This window comes from Odocoileus virginianus, chromosome 7 (assembly GCF_023699985.2).
Source record: "Odocoileus virginianus isolate 20LAN1187 ecotype Illinois chromosome 7, Ovbor_1.2, whole genome shotgun sequence".
Lineage (NCBI taxonomy): Eukaryota > Metazoa > Chordata > Mammalia > Artiodactyla > Cervidae > Odocoileus > Odocoileus virginianus.
This window is the reverse complement of record NC_069680.1, coordinates 73708110-73725095: the sequence shown is the minus strand read 5'-3', so window position 1 is coordinate 73725095 and position 16986 is coordinate 73708110. Positions and strand designations below refer to the sequence as shown.

Here is a 16986-nt window from a genome sequence, read left to right as displayed (position 1 = left end):
TGGCTGAGCCAGCCCTGCAGGGCAAATGTCAGGCTTTAAAGTGCACCAAGCCATCTCCCTTTCAGGAACTTGGGTCAGGGTATTGTGCAGGCCCTCCTATATTGGCAGCTTTTATAGTGCACCCCGGGAGCAGAGAAGTGGCCTTTTCCTCAAAGTGCAGCCCTTTAACACCTTAGGACATGCAGACCTAAAAGGCCCAGCTCAGGCCCAGGGTGCCGTGGCAGTTATGACCTTGCTGCTGCGCCAGGAGGAAGCCAGGGACATGCGCCCAGGTGAGCTGCTTTCTGTGCTGGTCCTGATACCCAGGGCTGATCCCTGCTCAGTCCTTTGACCCTGACGCTGCAGGAGCCATGTATGACCCCTGCTTGCCCTTGAAAAGCTTGCAGGCCAAGGGGCATTGGAGGAGAGGTGAGTGGTATTGGCAGATCAAAGTTTCTTTTCACAATAGCCTCCATGCTTCTGTGTGACAGATTCACACTGGGCCCCGGCCACCGGAGACTCCCCTGGTTGACAAGCTCTCTGCTGACCCACATTGAAGTCAGGAACCTGCCTGGGTCCTTTGTTTCTCTTTCTATTCCTTTCTGTCCCTGTTCCCTCCAAAAATAAAACTAAATGAAGAGAGCTTGGGATGGTGCTTGGCTACTTGGCACACAGGGTTATCACTATCTGCATTTCACAGGGATATGTCACAGGGCAAGTAAATCAAAACCACCCACTGCACCTCTCCAGGGACACTGAACACACTGTATGTTATTGTAATCAAGGTAAGGCTAGAGCTTTTTAAAATTGTTTTTATCTATTTTTTTGGTTGCATTGCACAGCATGCAGGATCTTGATTTCCCGACCAGGGATCAAACCTGTCCCCCTTACAGTAAAAGCGCAGTATCTTAACTACTGGACCACAAGGGAAGCCCCAAGGCTAGAACTTTAGATGACTTGTTCAACATCACCTTGTAAGTGAGAGTAAGAGGAGATTCAGTTCACCCATACTCTGAGCATTTACCAAGCGCATGCTATATCTGTGGGCTGCTGTCCACGCTGGGTGTTCAGCAGTGAGTGGAGCTGGCCCAGGTTATGATGAATCCAAAGCTCTTGCTCATCAGCCCAGGCCCCAGGCTAAGCTGCACACACGGTGAAGTGAGAGTTCTGCTGCATGACACAAAAGGGGACCCCAGTGTGCATCTCTAAGGCGGCTCCCCAAACCAGCCAGGCCCCTTGCAGCTGTGTATACCCTTAGAAAGGAGGCCACAGGCTCCCAGGAAAGCCTCAGGCTCCGCTTCCGGCTCTGGCGCCTGTCTGCCTCTGACTTTCCTCCATCTGGCATCTCTGACCCAGTTCCAGGTCTTTTGCTGCGCGTCCGGGTCTTTCCTCTGCCATGCCCTCGGCCTGGACATTCTGGCCGCTCTTTAGCTTGTCAAGTCTGCTCTCACCTGAATTGCTTTTATAGTCTTTTGTCACTTTTGGGCTGCAGTGCTTTTAGACTAGCCAGAGTCCTGGGCTCCCACTCTCAGAGGAATGAGGTGATAGTATCTGCTTGTCTGTCTTTTGCTAGAGAACTCTGTGCTGGGCCTCACCTGAGACATGAGAGAGAGGGAGAGACAAGGGCTCCTTCAGGCCATGCCCCCTTCTCTGACCCTGCAACCTGTAGCACCAGCTCAGGCTGTTTGCTCCTCAAGACAAGCATTGAGTGAGAGTCAATGAAGCTGGGAGCTTCTGTCTCTCTAGATCTTTCCTTTTGACTCAGGGACCTGGCTTCACCAATCTGGGACATTAGGACACTGGTCTTCACCCACCTACCCCAAGGAAAGGTTTCTTTTATGTTTGTCAGTATCTGAAGGAATCCCCATGTAGAGGCAGCCTTTCTACTATTCTTGATCTTGTTTTACTTGAAAGTTCCTTCTCTTGTCAACCAGATTGTGAGGGTAGCATCCTTCCCTTGTATACCCACCAGTGAACCTAGCAGATCACCTAAGTTAGGATGCTGAGGTTGGTGAGAAGACCATGGAGCTGTAGATCAGTACTGGAGTGTTAGCTTCTTCCCAAAGCAGGGAGAAGTATTGAGGCCGCACCTTGTAGGAGAAGGGGCAGGAGTGAGTGGAGAAGATGGAAACAGCTCCAAGTGAGGATCAAGAAGACATTCTGAGCAAACTACAAATGAGAAACAAATTTTTGTTTGAATAAAGCATGTCTCCTCTCAAGTCAAAGTTGGAGGCATAAAAATCTCTTTTTCCTGCTGTTTTCTACATTTTTATCTTTTTGTGAACCAAAGATCAATGTGTACATTCTTAGTAGAGATCCATCCATCCATTCATCTATCTGTCCACCCATCCTCCCTACCCACCTCCACATACCCATCCATCTACATGCATCCATCCAACAAACATAGTTTAAGCACCCAACAAACATACTTTAAGCACCAACCATGTACTTTGGTTGGTGCTGGGTTCTAGAGATAGTGGAAATATCAATACATAAACCTGGAAAAGAGCATTGCTCAAGCCTATTCTTCCTGTGGCCTTTCTGAGTCACATCCTGTTTTTTTCCTCTTCATGACAGGCCTTTCTGCATTCATACATTTGTATTGGATAAATCACTTACGTAATTAAATACCTTAATTTATTGTGACTAGAAGTGCTGGAGGGAAAGAAGGAAATTCCACTGGGTACCAGCCTGGGCCACTGAAGGGGAGGGGTGGCGCTGTGTGTGTGTGTGTGTGTGTGTGCGAGTGCGTGTATAGGTGGGGATGTGGGTCAAAGGGTCCTAGCTGGGTGAATAGCATTGGCTGTGAGTGGGTGGCTGGGAGGTTCATAAATGTCTTGAGAAGAGAAATCTTCACATCATCAAGGACTCTCAGCTTCGAGATATCCTTTTTTAAAAAAGCAAATAAAAAAATAACACCAAGGCAACTCTAAGTGGTTTACATCCTCTTAGAACATTTCCATTATTGGTTTGTATTTCAGAGGGGCAGTAGACATGTCAGAATAATGTTGCAGTTGTAGGGACTCCTGAGAGATGGGGGCTGACAAAAGCGGGGAGTGGATTAATAATCGTTCTCATCAAGGCTATGCTCCTGGGCATCAAGAGCTGGGAGACGGTGCTCTGTCCCGGTGTTCGCTGCAGGACAGGGGGTGAATTCTTGGTGGTGGGAGTGGCCTTTCTCTGCTGTCCAGTAAGCACCTGTGCAGTGCAAGTCCCTAAAAAAGGTCACCAGGCACTGACATGCCTGCTTCCCTACAGCCTGAGTTTTATTCCAGTCAGCAGTTGGTTATAACAGGCACACTCATGCCATCCTCCATCTACTTCTTTTTTTACTTCATTTACTTATTTATTTTGGCTGCACTGGATCTTTGTTGCTTTGCATTGGCTTTCTCTAGGTGCCTCAAGTGGGGGCTGCTTTTGGTTGTGGCGCGTGGGCTTCTCATTGCAGTGGCTTCTCTGGTTGTGGAGCCTGCACTCGAGGCGCCTGGGCTTCAGTAATTTCGGTGTGTGGGCTTAGCTGCTCCGAGGCGTATGGGATCTTCCTGGACCAAGGATCGAACTTGTGTTCCCTGTACTGGAAGGCAGATTCTTAACCACTCGACCACCAGGGAAGTCTTTCACCTACTTCTTACACCTACAGGATGGAGAGATGTCAGGTATGCAGGCCTTTGTGGTGTACATCCCTGGGCCCACTACAAAGATGAGGGTTGAAGGCAGATGGAACAGGGCAGTGCAGGAATGGTGAAGCACAGGGACATTCATGGAGGAAGGGGTCAGCTCTGCTCAGACATGTCATGGCAGCAGTGACCCTGGGAGGTTAGCATGAAATGGGGGAAGAGGGAAGAGGCATGATGGAGCAGGTGTATATGATGACCTGGGCCAGCTTTCTGGGGCCACATCTGATTTCAGTTGCAGAGGACAGTTCCCCAAACCCAGGTTCCTGTCTGGGCCTCTGCTTTGGGAGTATCCTGCCTAAGATGTGGGAAGAAGGGGATTGTAGGCTGAGAACAAGGCTCAGAGGTGTTAGGAGTGTGAGGGACATGCTGGGGAGTGGTGGGGGACAGCAGGCATGCTTCCCACAGCCCTAGGATCTCATTTGATCTTCCCAGGAGTCCTGTGAGGCCAACATATTCTCCTATTTATATCCAGTGATTTTGTTTTCCTGGAATATTTTTAGCAGACACCTTGCTGGTGAAGTGTGCAGAGAGCCATCCCCTTGACCCACTTTGGCTAATGGTTGTATGTGCAACAGTTACCCCGAGGGGTCACAAATCTGACCCGGGATGGACATTACTTTGTCACCTCCCTTCATGCTCCATGTCTACCCTTGGAGGAGCAGAGAGGGGTGGGGTAGGGTGATGACAAAGCAGGGCTGACCTCCCCACCAAGGGCGCCTGTGACCTCTGGAGTCCAGGCTCATGCACGTCAGGGTCTTACTCACAGTTGGGAGGGTTCCCAGACCGGTTCTACCCCTGCCTCTCATTGCTGTGGGGCCACTCTGCTCACTGTTATGAATTCTCCCTCATTGTCATGATCTCAAGAGTTCTGAGATGAGCTGTTTCTCCTCTGAGATCCAGCTGTACTGTGCAAAGCTAAGCTGCGGAGTGGTTCTCAGATGCTCACAGCAGCAACTTCCAAGTGCATCCCCTGGCTGGCAGTGACATCACTGCAGAGCAGGCTCCGTGACCTTGGACCCTCACAGAAGTTGCCACTGTCACTCAGGCCACCACCCACCCCAGGCCTGTCCAGGGACTGGAGCGACCTTTCTAAGGCACAGATCTGATTTCAGGCACAGATCCTGAATCCACCTGTTTTTCCTCTTTAGCATGGCTCACAAGGCTCTGCATGGCTCCATCCTTGATCGCTGCCTCCCTGCTGTCCCTTTGATGCAGACATATTGAACTGTCTTTAGTCTCTCCAACTCAGGGGTCAGCAAACTGTGGCTCACTGTTTATTTTCTAAATAAAGTTTTATTGGCACATCTTCTGTTTATGTATTAGTTTGGCCAAAAAGTTCATTCGAGTTTTTCTGAATCATTGCATAGAAAAACCCCAATGGACTTTTTGGCCAGCCTGGTATCATTTAAGGCTGCTTTCCTACTAGAATAGAATGGTTGAGCAGTTTCGAGACTATAAGGCCCACAAAGTGTGAAATCTTTACTATCTCGTCCTTTGCCAAAAATGCTGGTGGAACCTGCCCCATGTGGCCCAGCTTCCTTGCACCTTCATGCCTCTACTACTGCAATGCCCTCCCTACAGTGCTCCCCACCCTTTATCCTAATCCTCCTAGACTGAGCTTTCTGCCCATCCTTCCTTCCATCCTTTGTTATACCTGAGGGGGATGGCCCCTCCAGTCTTTCATAGAACCGTGTCCAAGACTCAATCATGGTTCTGATCACCCTGATCACCCTGGTTCCGTTGATATATGGATCCAACCTCCCACTTTAGTTCCTGAAGCAGGACCAGGTCTGACTCTACTGAAGACTCCAGCTGGGTACTTGAATGGCCACCTGGAAGCCAGAGGATCATGGCCTAGTTGTCGGGCCTCACTTCTCAGTGTTGGCATCCTGGGTCACTCCGGCCCTCCCCATCCCTGGAAATAAACCAATGCATTGCATGTTTGTCTCTGCAGATCTCCAACCTCTACCTGTATGACAGTGTCCTGATGCTGGCCAACGCCTTCCACAGGAAGCTGGAGGACCGGAAGTGGCACAGTATGGCAAGCCTCAACTGTATCCGCAAGTCCACCAAGCCGTGGAACGGAGGGCGGTCTATGCTGGACACAATCAAAAAGGTGTGTGCAAGGGGCAACCTCTTAGCCAAGGCAGAAGACAGGCTCCTCCTCACACCCCTACTCTCTGCCCACTCTGGGAAGCTGAGCTGTTTCTGTGGTCACCCAGCCAGGCCCCTCCCAGGTCTTTCCCCTGGCCACACTTTCAGTCCCAGCATCTGAGGGATATGCATTATTTGTTATTGTTTTTCAGTCACTAAGTCCTGTCTGACTCTTTGCGACCCTGTGGGCTGCAGCACACTCAGCTTCCCTGTCCTTCACTGTCTCCTGGAGTTTGCTCACATTCATGTCCATTGAGTCCATTAATAATATGCCTTATCATCTCCATTTTATATAAGGTGATCAGACTTCAGAGAGGTTATATAACTTGTCCAAGATCACAAGTAAGAAAAATAGTGGAGGAACCTGGCTCTCTCATGTCTGCCAGATACCCACTGTGTAGGCTGCCACTATCCCCAGGAGAGTTTGTCTCAGCTGGCAGTGCCTGTGCAAGACCACACCATGTGTGTGTCTGTGTGCATGTGCGTGTGTCTGTGTGTGCACGCCTATGTGTGCATCAACATACCTGTGACTTGGGGGATTGTGTGTCACCTCTCAGCATGTAGGACATCTGTGTGTCCTATAGGCTTAGGTGTGACATTAAATCCATCAGAAGACTAGATTGAAGTGAACTGGGTAATCCACACAAGACTTATTAGAGTGAATTGGCTTTGAGAGGCTTCAAAAGGACATTTAGGGAAATCTATAGTGCCAGGAGTCTTAGTCACAATGAATTCTGCATGGTTTTGATAGCAGTGAATGTAGTCTGATACTGGTTTGAATTTGCTGAGCCTATGTCTGAACAGGGGCCCCTCTGGGGCCAGCTCACTGTCTGGGACGCTCCCCGCTCACATTCTGTGGGAGATCAAGGCTGGATGAGAACCCCTCACCCCAGGCTTGAAGGAAGAAGAGGGCTCAGCCCAGGCTCCCTCAACCCCTTTGCCCCCTGCTCCTCCAGAGCCTCATGGAACTGCCAGAGAAAGTTTGAGGGCTGGTGCACCCCCACATCTGGTCTGTACCAGACAGCACACTTTGTACACATTTCTCCTTTGGTCCCTGCAGGCTCTGTGATGTGGGCTTAGTTAATTGCAGGCTGAAGCTGGAAGATGGGAGATGACTTGCCCAAGGTGGCAAAGCCAGGATTTGAGCTGGTTTTAATGCTCACACTCGCTGTCCCGCTACTTCCTGCCACATGCCTGAGATGGCTCTTGCTGACCTTGGCCTTCCTTGGCTCAGGCTAAGGTGAGCCCCTGGAGCTGGTTGCAGTGGAAGACTGTAAACTCCAGGAGGGTGGGGATGAAAGTTGTCCTATAATCTCAGGGCTGGCACGTATGTGGCACAGAGCAGATGCTCTAATCATATCAACAGCATGAATGATGGGCAAAGCTGGGGAACTTTGCTTGTGAGCAATGGCCTAGGAAGTGTTGATCCTGCTTGGAGGCCCCAAGACTGCTAGCCTCTCTTCCCTCAGTGCAGCATGTCCATTGCGGCCCAGACCGTGATTGTCTCCCTCTTGGCAACCACTTCCTTGCCTTTGGGATTCCATCCACATTTGACTATTCTCCCATGGTTTTTCCTTCTCTCCTGCAGGGGCACATCACTGGCCTCACAGGCGTGATGGAGTTTCGGGAAGACAGCTCGAATCCCTACGTGCAGTTTGAAATCCTTGGCACGACCTACAGTGAGACCTTTGGTAAAGACATGCGGAAGGTAAGCCTCAGCATGCCCATCTCCCTCTCCTCCTGCCGCCATGTGTTGGGCCTGTGTTCGAGCTGATGGTGACCAGCACAGAAGGGGCCTATCCGGTCTCTCTCTGCAGCTGCTGCTGTTGATGCCGTGTTTATGGGGCGTGGTGGGGAGGAGGCTCCAAAATGATACTAATGCTGTCTCTGAGTGCAGCAGGGACCCCTGGTGCTGATGGGTCCTACTGCTTGGGCCTGAAGGACCCACCTTGTGGTCCTGGGTGAGCCCAGAAGGGGCGATGCATTTTCCTGGAGTGGCTGAAATCATCCCAAATGCGAGAACAGGTGTGACTGTTACTGAGGCAGGAAGCAGAGGTTATGGCTAGAGAGTGTCTCCCAATCCAAGAGTGAGGCAAAGCCAAGAATGGAAAATGAGCCCCATGAAGGATGAGAAGCGGGCAGTGCTGGCCCCCACTGGAGACAGAAGTGAGGGAGGGGAGCCACAGAGTTCATGTTGGGCTTTGGCTTGTTTTGACTTGATGCTGAAGTGAGTGGCAGGCCTGAGGACTCCTTTTGGTGATACATCATCTCATCCTTCCCCTCACAGTGGGTACATCTTCAGGGCTAAGGTCTGGTGAGGTGGCCTTTACCCAGAGTTGGAACTTCCGAAGTTGAAGGGGAGGCCTGTGAAGTCAAGATTGTAACAAAAGTTGGGAGTATCCTTAGATGAGGATAACCTCATAACCTCATAACCTCATCTGAGGTCCTTATGAGCCAGTGTGGAGCCAGTGGTGGGGGTTCAGGGAAGGGCAGTTGCTGGCTGTCCAGTGATGCTCTCCCAGAAATGGCCTGCACAGGAGGACCACTTGTTGGCTTGTTGGAGCCAGAGATGAGAGCATCCATGATGTAAAGGGGTCACAGAGCTCAGTATAATCAGGAAAGCACTAAAGCATGAGCTGATTGGCATAGACTCAGGCAGAGGCTCCTGCAGTCATACACACACACACACACACACACACACACACACACACATTTCTATACATTTGAGAGGAAGACATATCTACTAATGACAGTCTCCTGGAGATGAAGGGCATGGTGAACTCTCAGTATGTGGGATAAACCTCTGACAGAAAGCCCTCTAGCCTGGCCTCCAGCACTGACTGGGGGCATCAGGAGGGCAGGAAGGGGTTACATGATGCTGGAGTCCTGAGAATCTGGGTGAAGGCATTCTCTGGTTGTGCTTCTTGAGGACTGCATGGAAGGACACATCTGTGAAGTCATGGACAGTATGAGAGCTAGAAAGCATGATGGGAACCCTCATCAGTTAGAATGTGGGGAGGAGGACTGGCTTGCTATGGAGAAGCTGGGATGGCTGGGTGTCCATGTGTGATGTGCGGATGGGGGACTTTCAGCCTATACTGTAGAAAGTAGAGTCATGAGTTGGTTAAATAATAGGAAGTTCAATAAGTGATTGTGAGGCAATGGTGACGATGACATGTGGGAGCTCAGCGGATTGTTTGTGGCATCAGAACGGGGCTTGGTGACTGCGGTGTGAAGCCTTGGAAAGCCAGGGTGTGGCCTGCACTGTCAAAGATGACCGCAATGTCTGACACGGTTGCCCCAAGCCATGAGACTTTGTGGGTGGGAGCCTGGGGATGGATGGTCAGTGTTGGTCTGGATATTCATAGATAGCCACAATAGAACATGGCTTGTGCTGGGACTCCTACCTGGCAAGGGGAACCCAGGACTACGGAGCCCTTTCAGTCACTCTGGTATGAAAGGAGTTACCTGCCTTGGTGACCATTCATTTTTGCCATGGTACTTGCCTTCCCCCAAGTGTCCCTCTGAGCTCCTAGATAACCAGGCCCTGCCTGCTGGCTTCTTTGCTGGCCCCCATCCCCTTTTGGAGGGGCTTCCCAGATGGTGCTAGTGGTAAAGAACCCATCTGCCTAATGCAGATGGATACGTGACATACAGCTTCAGTCCCTGGGTTGGGAAGATCCCCTGGAGGAGGGCACAGTAACCTATTCCAGTATTCTTGCTTGGAGAATCCCAAGGACAGGGGAGCCTGGTGGGCTACAATCTATGGGACCACTAAGAGTCAGGCTCGGCGAAAGAGGCTTAGCATGCATCCTTTTCCTTTTAGATCCGCTCTAGCCCAAGATCCCACCAGTGGGTGGGAATGTTAGCAGTAGGGTTGTCTCCTCGACTTAGGCAGCTGACTGGGGTCATGCTGGCCACTCCAGGTGTCTGAGAGAGGGAGAGATACTGTGTGTTCCACTTCCCATTTCAGGTGTCTGGGCCTTTCGTGTTGCCATGGCAACGCTCTGCCAATACCCTGAAGCCAATGGGAGCTGGAATCTCTCGGTATGAGGAGCTGCGGAGCAGGAGGTCTGAATGTGATTGAGTTGGAAGGGAAGCTGATTTTCAAGTGGGCTTTATTTTTAAATGTATCCTTTTGTCATTTTAAAATCTGCCCTTAATAACTGCATATCCCCGTTGTTATCTGTCTGCCTGGCAGCTTATCTCTGTTAAGGAGAAGTTATCTGGAAAGCAGGGAATGGGATTTACCAAAGCAAATGTTTGTTATTTAGGCCCAGGGTGCCTTAAAGCAAGGTCTGGGAGGTTTCAGGAGGAAGCAAGGAGGAAGCATTGGGACGAGTGGCACATGTCTAGGATAGCATTTAAAGACAAGGCTGGGCTGTGGTTCCTGGTGGAAGATGGGGCTGGGAGGGACAGGGCTGGGAAACTGGGGCAACCTGAAAATAAAGTTTAGGGTGGGCAGTAGATGAGTAAGGGTAAGGGTTCAGAGGCAGTGCAGAGATCAGTAATCCTGATCTCCGAGGAGGTGCCCTCAATTGTATCTCTCTGTGGCCAGTAAGAGTGGATAGAGGACTGATCACAGGATGCGCTCATGGTGGAGAAGGGCCGGGGTTCCCTGAAAAGATATTATATATCTTAATATATGAATATATATATCTTAATATATGAATATATCATATATCCATCTATCTATTTAAATTGAAAAACAACAACAGTAAACACACACACACACACAAACCAAGTAGTTTCTTTAAGATTTAAATCAAGAGGAACTGTTTAAATTAAGGAGTAAATGGATGTTTTCTTAAAGTAAATACCCTGCAGGGAACTCTCGGGAAGGGTGAGTCACCCAGACATTTTAGATTAAGTGGCATCAAGAGACTGTTTCTTACTTAGCCCCTTCAGAAGATGGAAGGAGTGGGTGATCGCCTTTCACGGCAGGGTGCTGGACAAATACTAATTAAATTATCTCATCCAGGAAGTGCGTTCTTGTTGAAGGAGTGCAGTATGGCAAAATCAAAGGTCTATGTCACCCGCTCGCTTTGTAACTGCAGACAAAACATTAATTATCTTTGTGCTCTGCTTGGAGCTGTCTGGCATGGGTGATTACCAGGCAACCTCTCCAGGGCTGGCTTTGTTGGAAAGTCACATCTAGCTCCCACAGGAGTTGGCTTGACATTTGTCCTGGGGGTCGATGCTTGTTCCTAATGGAGTCTTAACAAATATCTAGTTAGCTTTCTTTGTTCAGATGGAAATCTCAGAAGGAAGTTCCCCTGGGGTTGTCCATGCAAATGTCCTCAGCGCATGACGGGAGCTGGGATGGGATTGGTGAAGACTGCTTGTAGGGAAGTTTTCAAAGGTGGGGACTGGGAAAGCTGTTTAAAGCCCAGGACAAGAGGGAGCCTAGGAGGGGCCACTGAACACCCACTGTGGCAAAGACGCATCACACATGTGTTGTCTCCCTGACTTGGGGGCCTGTGTGACACTCCTGGCTCTGCTTCTCCTGAGCTTTGCAGCCACTTCCTTTTTTTGAACTTTCATTTTCTCAGATGAAAGGTGCAGACAATAGGAACCTCCTGGTTGAATAGAGGGGTCAGTCCATGTAATGACCCTGATGCAGCACTTGGCCGTGAGAACTCTACATCAGCTTCGGATGACTGGAGCTTTAGACCTTCTCTGAGTATTCTATCCTAGATCCCACAAGAGCAGAGAGGCACAGAGAGGCCTGGCTTTCTGCCTGGAAATACCCTGTATCGCAGCTCCTTTCTACACACGTGTACCAAAGCCTGAGGCCAGAGACAGGCCTCTGCGTGGTGAGCAGTGCCCGGCTTCCCTTCCATGTCTGGGGAGAGATGTCCACTTCATATAAAGACCAAGAGCTGAGAGGGAGCTGGGGGCTTTACCTCTGATGAGATTTTGTTTTCAGGACCGTTTTGATGTGACGAATGGAAGAAGGAAAACATGGTTGTTGTCTTCTCCAGAAGCATGGCTTGCTTGGAGTGTAACACGAGCTACTGCTTAGCAGAAACATTTTGTTCATGATGTGATTGCTGAGGATATCTGCCCTTCTCTGTCCTGAAGATTCTGTTGTGGGGGAATCATTCCGTTCCACTAACATGGGTCCCTGGTACAGTGAAAACTCTGGGAAAATTGCCAGCTGCCTGAAGACCCTTTGAACCTCATTTCCCATGGGCACCATCCACCTAATTCACTAGCTCAGTGGAGGTTAGCCTGTCTCCTTGGGCAGGAGGGTGGGGAAGTGGGCGGAAAGCATCTGGAAAGACTGTGGGTTTGCTTTATGCATTGACATTCCAGGACAAAGGACACCCTGGTGTGATGAGAGAGAGAAAAGGGCTGTTTTTTTTAAACTCCTTTCCATAGAGTAGAATTGAGTTAAAACCAAGAGACTAAGAAAGAATTTTTAGCTCAGTGGTTTTCCTGCTTCTCTCTAGTCCTAGAAAATCTGTTGCAGCAGTATCTTACTGCAACCTGAATATATTAGACAGTTGTGGAAGCGGACTTGCAGTGGTTTGGAGTTCAGCTTCACATTAACAATCTCTCTGGTCCCCAGCCTCTCCATGGTGTGCTGTGCAGGTCTACTTGAGAAACTAGGCCCAGAGACTGGAAAAATTCGGTTAGGTGGTATCAACAAGCAGGTGGCTGTGCTGGGGCTGGAAGGCAAATTTCCTGGAGTGGGGGTTGGAAGATACGTGGCAAAGGGCCTGGACCATCCTTTCTGGCCTTAGGATAATATACTTCTGTGACTCCCCCACTCCCCTGAGCCCACCGTCCACTTCATCCTCCTACTTCTGGCCACCTCCCCTGCTCCCAGCCAGCACTAGGGCCTCATAGTCCCTTCCCCTTGATCTAGAGGCTGCTGACATGAAGTTCCACCAATGCCCTTGGCTTAGCCTCCTTGTTCCAGCAACTATCCAGGGAGATGGGAGGGCTTCATTTTCCTTTACTAGTTTAAGACATTTTTCTGTCTTCTCTGTCAATTTTGATTCTTCATAAAAGCTAGCTTTGGACAGGAATCAAATGCCTCTCTTGATGTCATGTCCCCGGGAGGGCCTTGTGGCTGCTGATAATTCACAAAGTAATAATTGCTCATCATGTAGTGATTGTCACACCATAGGACCCCAGCCCTCCCTGGGCTTGGAAGTACATCATTAACATTCTTACCCAGGTCTGCTGCACTGTGTAACAGTGTCCCACAGTCTCAGGGTTCAGGAGTTCTAAGCAGCGAGGCCAGGTGGAAAAGGCAGCAGCCGGCAGACAGGAGCGTTCTGGTGATGAAGTAGGAGCTGCCTGTCAGGGCCCAGGTGGCTCCTGAAGCCAGTACCAGGAGCCATGCAGTGGGTTCAGTAGGGGGAAGGGGCGGTGGGTGGCGGTGGGGCCCGGAGGATCCAGCTTGAGAATTGTTCAGTGTCTATTAAGCTGTTCTGATAGAGACTCTAACTGTGCACAGTGAGTTACAGAAGAGAAATAACTTCACTCTCTTCATGGATTAGCATTCTTGCAGCGTGTTTCCCAAGTAAAATGTCAACCATTCCAAACCCTTGTGCAGAACCACCTTTGATGCAGCTGAGAACCAAAACAAGCACTGCTGCTTCTTCTGAATAAAGGGAAAGATACAATTAAATATTTCATTTTAAGTGACATCACTTCATTTTGGAGATAGCATCGATACATGATCATTTAGGGTAGAATGTTTAGAAAATACAGATAAATGAAAAGAGGAATGTAAAAGTCAGCTATAATCTCTGAACCAAGAAATACTGTTAGCATTTCTGGCGCATTTTCCTTATTATTTTTTTTCTTTTTTCCATCACCCTGTACATAGAGATAGAGATAGTAATATGTATATTTATCAAATGGTTATTTATTGCACATAAATTTTATATCCTGACTTCTTCACTTAATGCTGTCTTGAGAGTATTTTCTCACTTCTTTATTCTTTACAACGATGATTTTTAATGGAAACACATTACTCAACTTACAGGGAGCCATCATTAATTTTATCTTCCCATATGATGAATCTTTAGGCATTTTCACCATATTATTGTAGAATAGTGTTGTGATAAATATTGAAAGTACATATACTTTTATTACAGCTATATTTCTTTAATTTTTTTTAGTAAGTAGAAGTTGAGCGAAGGATAATACTTTTAGGTTCTTGATGTTCTTGATACATATTTTAAAATTGATTATAGAAAGATTTAATAATTTACACAAGCATCAGTAATATATGGAAATCTCTGTTATATCCTATACTCAAAAATTGAATGATATATTAAAACATGCTTGCTAATTTGGTAACATTATGAAAAAATAATGTTACTAAATTTGCATTTTAAGAGATTATACATTTAAAATGTAATCATTGGTCATATACATTTCATATTTTATAAATTATACCTCAGGTCCTTTGCTTTTTTAATATCAAAATGAAATTTTTCTTGTTAAGTCATATAACCTTTCTTTCATATGAGAATTGACAATTATTTATGTCAAATGTTTTGTTCCCATATATTGTTTGCTTTTGAATTAAGAAAATGTTTTCACATAGGGACATTTAAAAATGTATGTGCTTTTATTTTTTAAGAAAGCCATACCCAGTTTGCAAAGTAGATACTATTAACCCCTACTCTCTCCTAGTATTTTTATGGTTCAATTTTATTTCAATGGAGTCTGCCACATGGGATTGATTTTGGATAAATTATGATGTTATGATCTATCTCACATTTTTTAGTACTGGCTCCTTCTATCACTTATTCAGTAATCCTTTCTTTCCCCACAGACGAGGACATCATATTTATCCTATGCTTTACTAAATTTTACATGTTTCCTCAGTGTTTTTTTTAAAAAAAAATTCTTAGACTCTTTTCTCTCTCTCTCTTTTTTTTCCTCTGCCTAAATGTAATTCATCTTTGTATATTATTAGAATGTACCTGTCTGAAAGTGACAATGCTCACCTTGAGTGGATTAAACAATAAGGAAGACATTATCTCACCTGAAAAGAGGACTGGAGCTCCAGGGTTGGCCACTTCAGACATTCAATGCCAAGATCAAAGGCTCTGGTCTTTTTCATCTTTCTTCTCGGCTGTCCGCAGGGCGGAGTCTGAGCTTCCCTCATAGTCTTAGGATGGCTGTGGCAATTCCAGCTGCCATGCCCAGAAAGACAGCTACACAGGGAAGAAGAGGGTATTCTCTTCTGTGTGTCTCCGTTTTATAAATGAGAAGAGCTTTCCCAGCAGTTGGCCTTGGCTTCCTAATTTTTATAGTAGTTCTTTTGCTTTTTTGTTACTGCACTTGAAGTTTTCACCTAGATGCGAATGTGACATTGACCAGTAATTTCTATCTCAGTTGCTTGTATTTAACCTGTATTAGGATGTACTCCCTTCATGACATAGATAAGAAATTGCTCATTCTTTTGCCCTTATGTGGACAGAGCTCTTGAAAGTTGGAAAAAAATTAAAATGATCTGAGCTGGGTGTTGATGTTGGAGCTATTGCTTTGATATCTTGAAACATTTCTTTTCTGCTTTCTGTATTTCCTTAAGTCATTTTTAGTAACCTGCTTTATAGAAAATCTTATAAAACACTGGCATTTTCTAATGTTTCATTAAAGCTTTATATAGTATTTGCAAATAATTTAAAAATATCTACCTGTTGAAATATATTTCTTTTCATTGATACTGTTGTGTTTTTGTGCTGCTTCTTTTATTTTTTAATTAGACTAGACAGAATTTGTTTACTGATTGCTTCAAAGAACTAGTCCTAATTTGTTTAATCAATTTTGTTGCATTTTATGTTACTCTAATTAGTTTGTTTGTTTTTCCTTCTTGTCTCCCTCCTGCCTACTATTCATTTTCGTTGTTAATTTTTAAACTTATTATGTGAGGTGTTAGATAATTTATTTATATTCTTTCCAGTTTGAGAATGTTGTCTGTTTTATTTGAATATAGTTTTGACTAAATCCTAGTGGTTTTTCTCATGTAAACTGAAGTGTAACATTCATACAGAAAAATGCCTAAATCATGAGTAAATCACAGTGAATTTTTAGAACACATCCATGCAATCAACACCTACAACAAGAAACAGAACATCACTAGTGCCCCCGGAGGGCTCCCTCGTGTCCCCTGGCCATTACATTCATCAGTGGAAACACTACTGACATCCAACACACTTACTGACCTCTTTTATAACTGCCTTCTTTTGCTCACCATCACATTGTGAGATTTACTATTATTGTTGTACATCGTTTTAGTTCATTCATTCTATTGTGTTTTTAGAAATGTAGGTTTTATTATTATTTATGTATGGCGATGCCAACAGGTCAGGGGATGCCTGCCATTGAAAAGATAGTTTATTACAATTCCCAAGAGGAGGGGGCACACCATACCATGTAGGGCCACATGGGGAAGCATTAGGCTGAGTCAGGAGGCAGAAGGAGGAGGGAACATGTGAACATGAGCCTTTATTGTGGTTTGTGGAGGAAGGATCAGCAAAGCAAGGTAAGCAGGCTTAGGATTGGCTAGCTTGAATAATTTCAGCAGGCTCCAGGGTGTGGGGCTTACTCCTAGTTGCAGGGGGATAGTAGCTGGGAGTGTAAGAGATCCACAGAGGAGGTGATTGGGAGATGTGGACTCTGGATTGGTTAATTTGCCTATAAAAGCACAAGTACAGGACAGTCATTACTGTTATAGAAATTGGCTCGCCCTGGAAGGGACTGCCTCTCCAGGGGTAGCAGGGGCCCAGCTCTCAAAGCACCAGAAATATAGAAAATAAAAGATAGGATTAATGCATTTTGACATATTATATTCGTTTCATGAATATTTCACACTTTGTTTATTCTATTATTGAGTACACTTGAGTTTCCAGATTTTGTCTATTTTCAATAACCCTGCTATGGGTTTCCCAGGTGACGCTAATGCGGGAGATATGAGAGATGAGGATTCAATTCTTGGTTTGGTAAGATCCCCTGGAGAAGGAAATGGCAGTCCAGTCCAGTATTCTTGACTGGATAATTCCATGGACAGAGGAGTCTGGCGGGCTATTGTCCATGGGGTTGTAAGTAGTTGGACATGACTGAAGTGACTTAGAATGCAATGATTCTGCTATAAACACTCTTAGATACATCTTTTGGGGGAACATATTTCTGTCTTTTTGTT

General features: G+C 46.7%; 1 protein-coding gene across 2 annotated transcripts in view; it reads left to right on the top strand.

Annotated features, from left to right (window-relative positions):
- Nucleotides 1-16986, top strand: part of GRID1 (glutamate ionotropic receptor delta type subunit 1) — a 665624-nt gene that overhangs the window by 450348 nt on the left and 198290 nt on the right. For both annotated transcript variants that reach the window (XM_020915026.2, XM_070470959.1), the window contains exons 7-8: nucleotides 5611-5772; nucleotides 7399-7518. In XM_020915026.2, the coding sequence (XP_020770685.2) occupies nucleotides 5611-5772; nucleotides 7399-7518 (282 nt within the window). The remainder of the gene's footprint in view (nucleotides 1-5610; nucleotides 5773-7398; nucleotides 7519-16986) is intronic.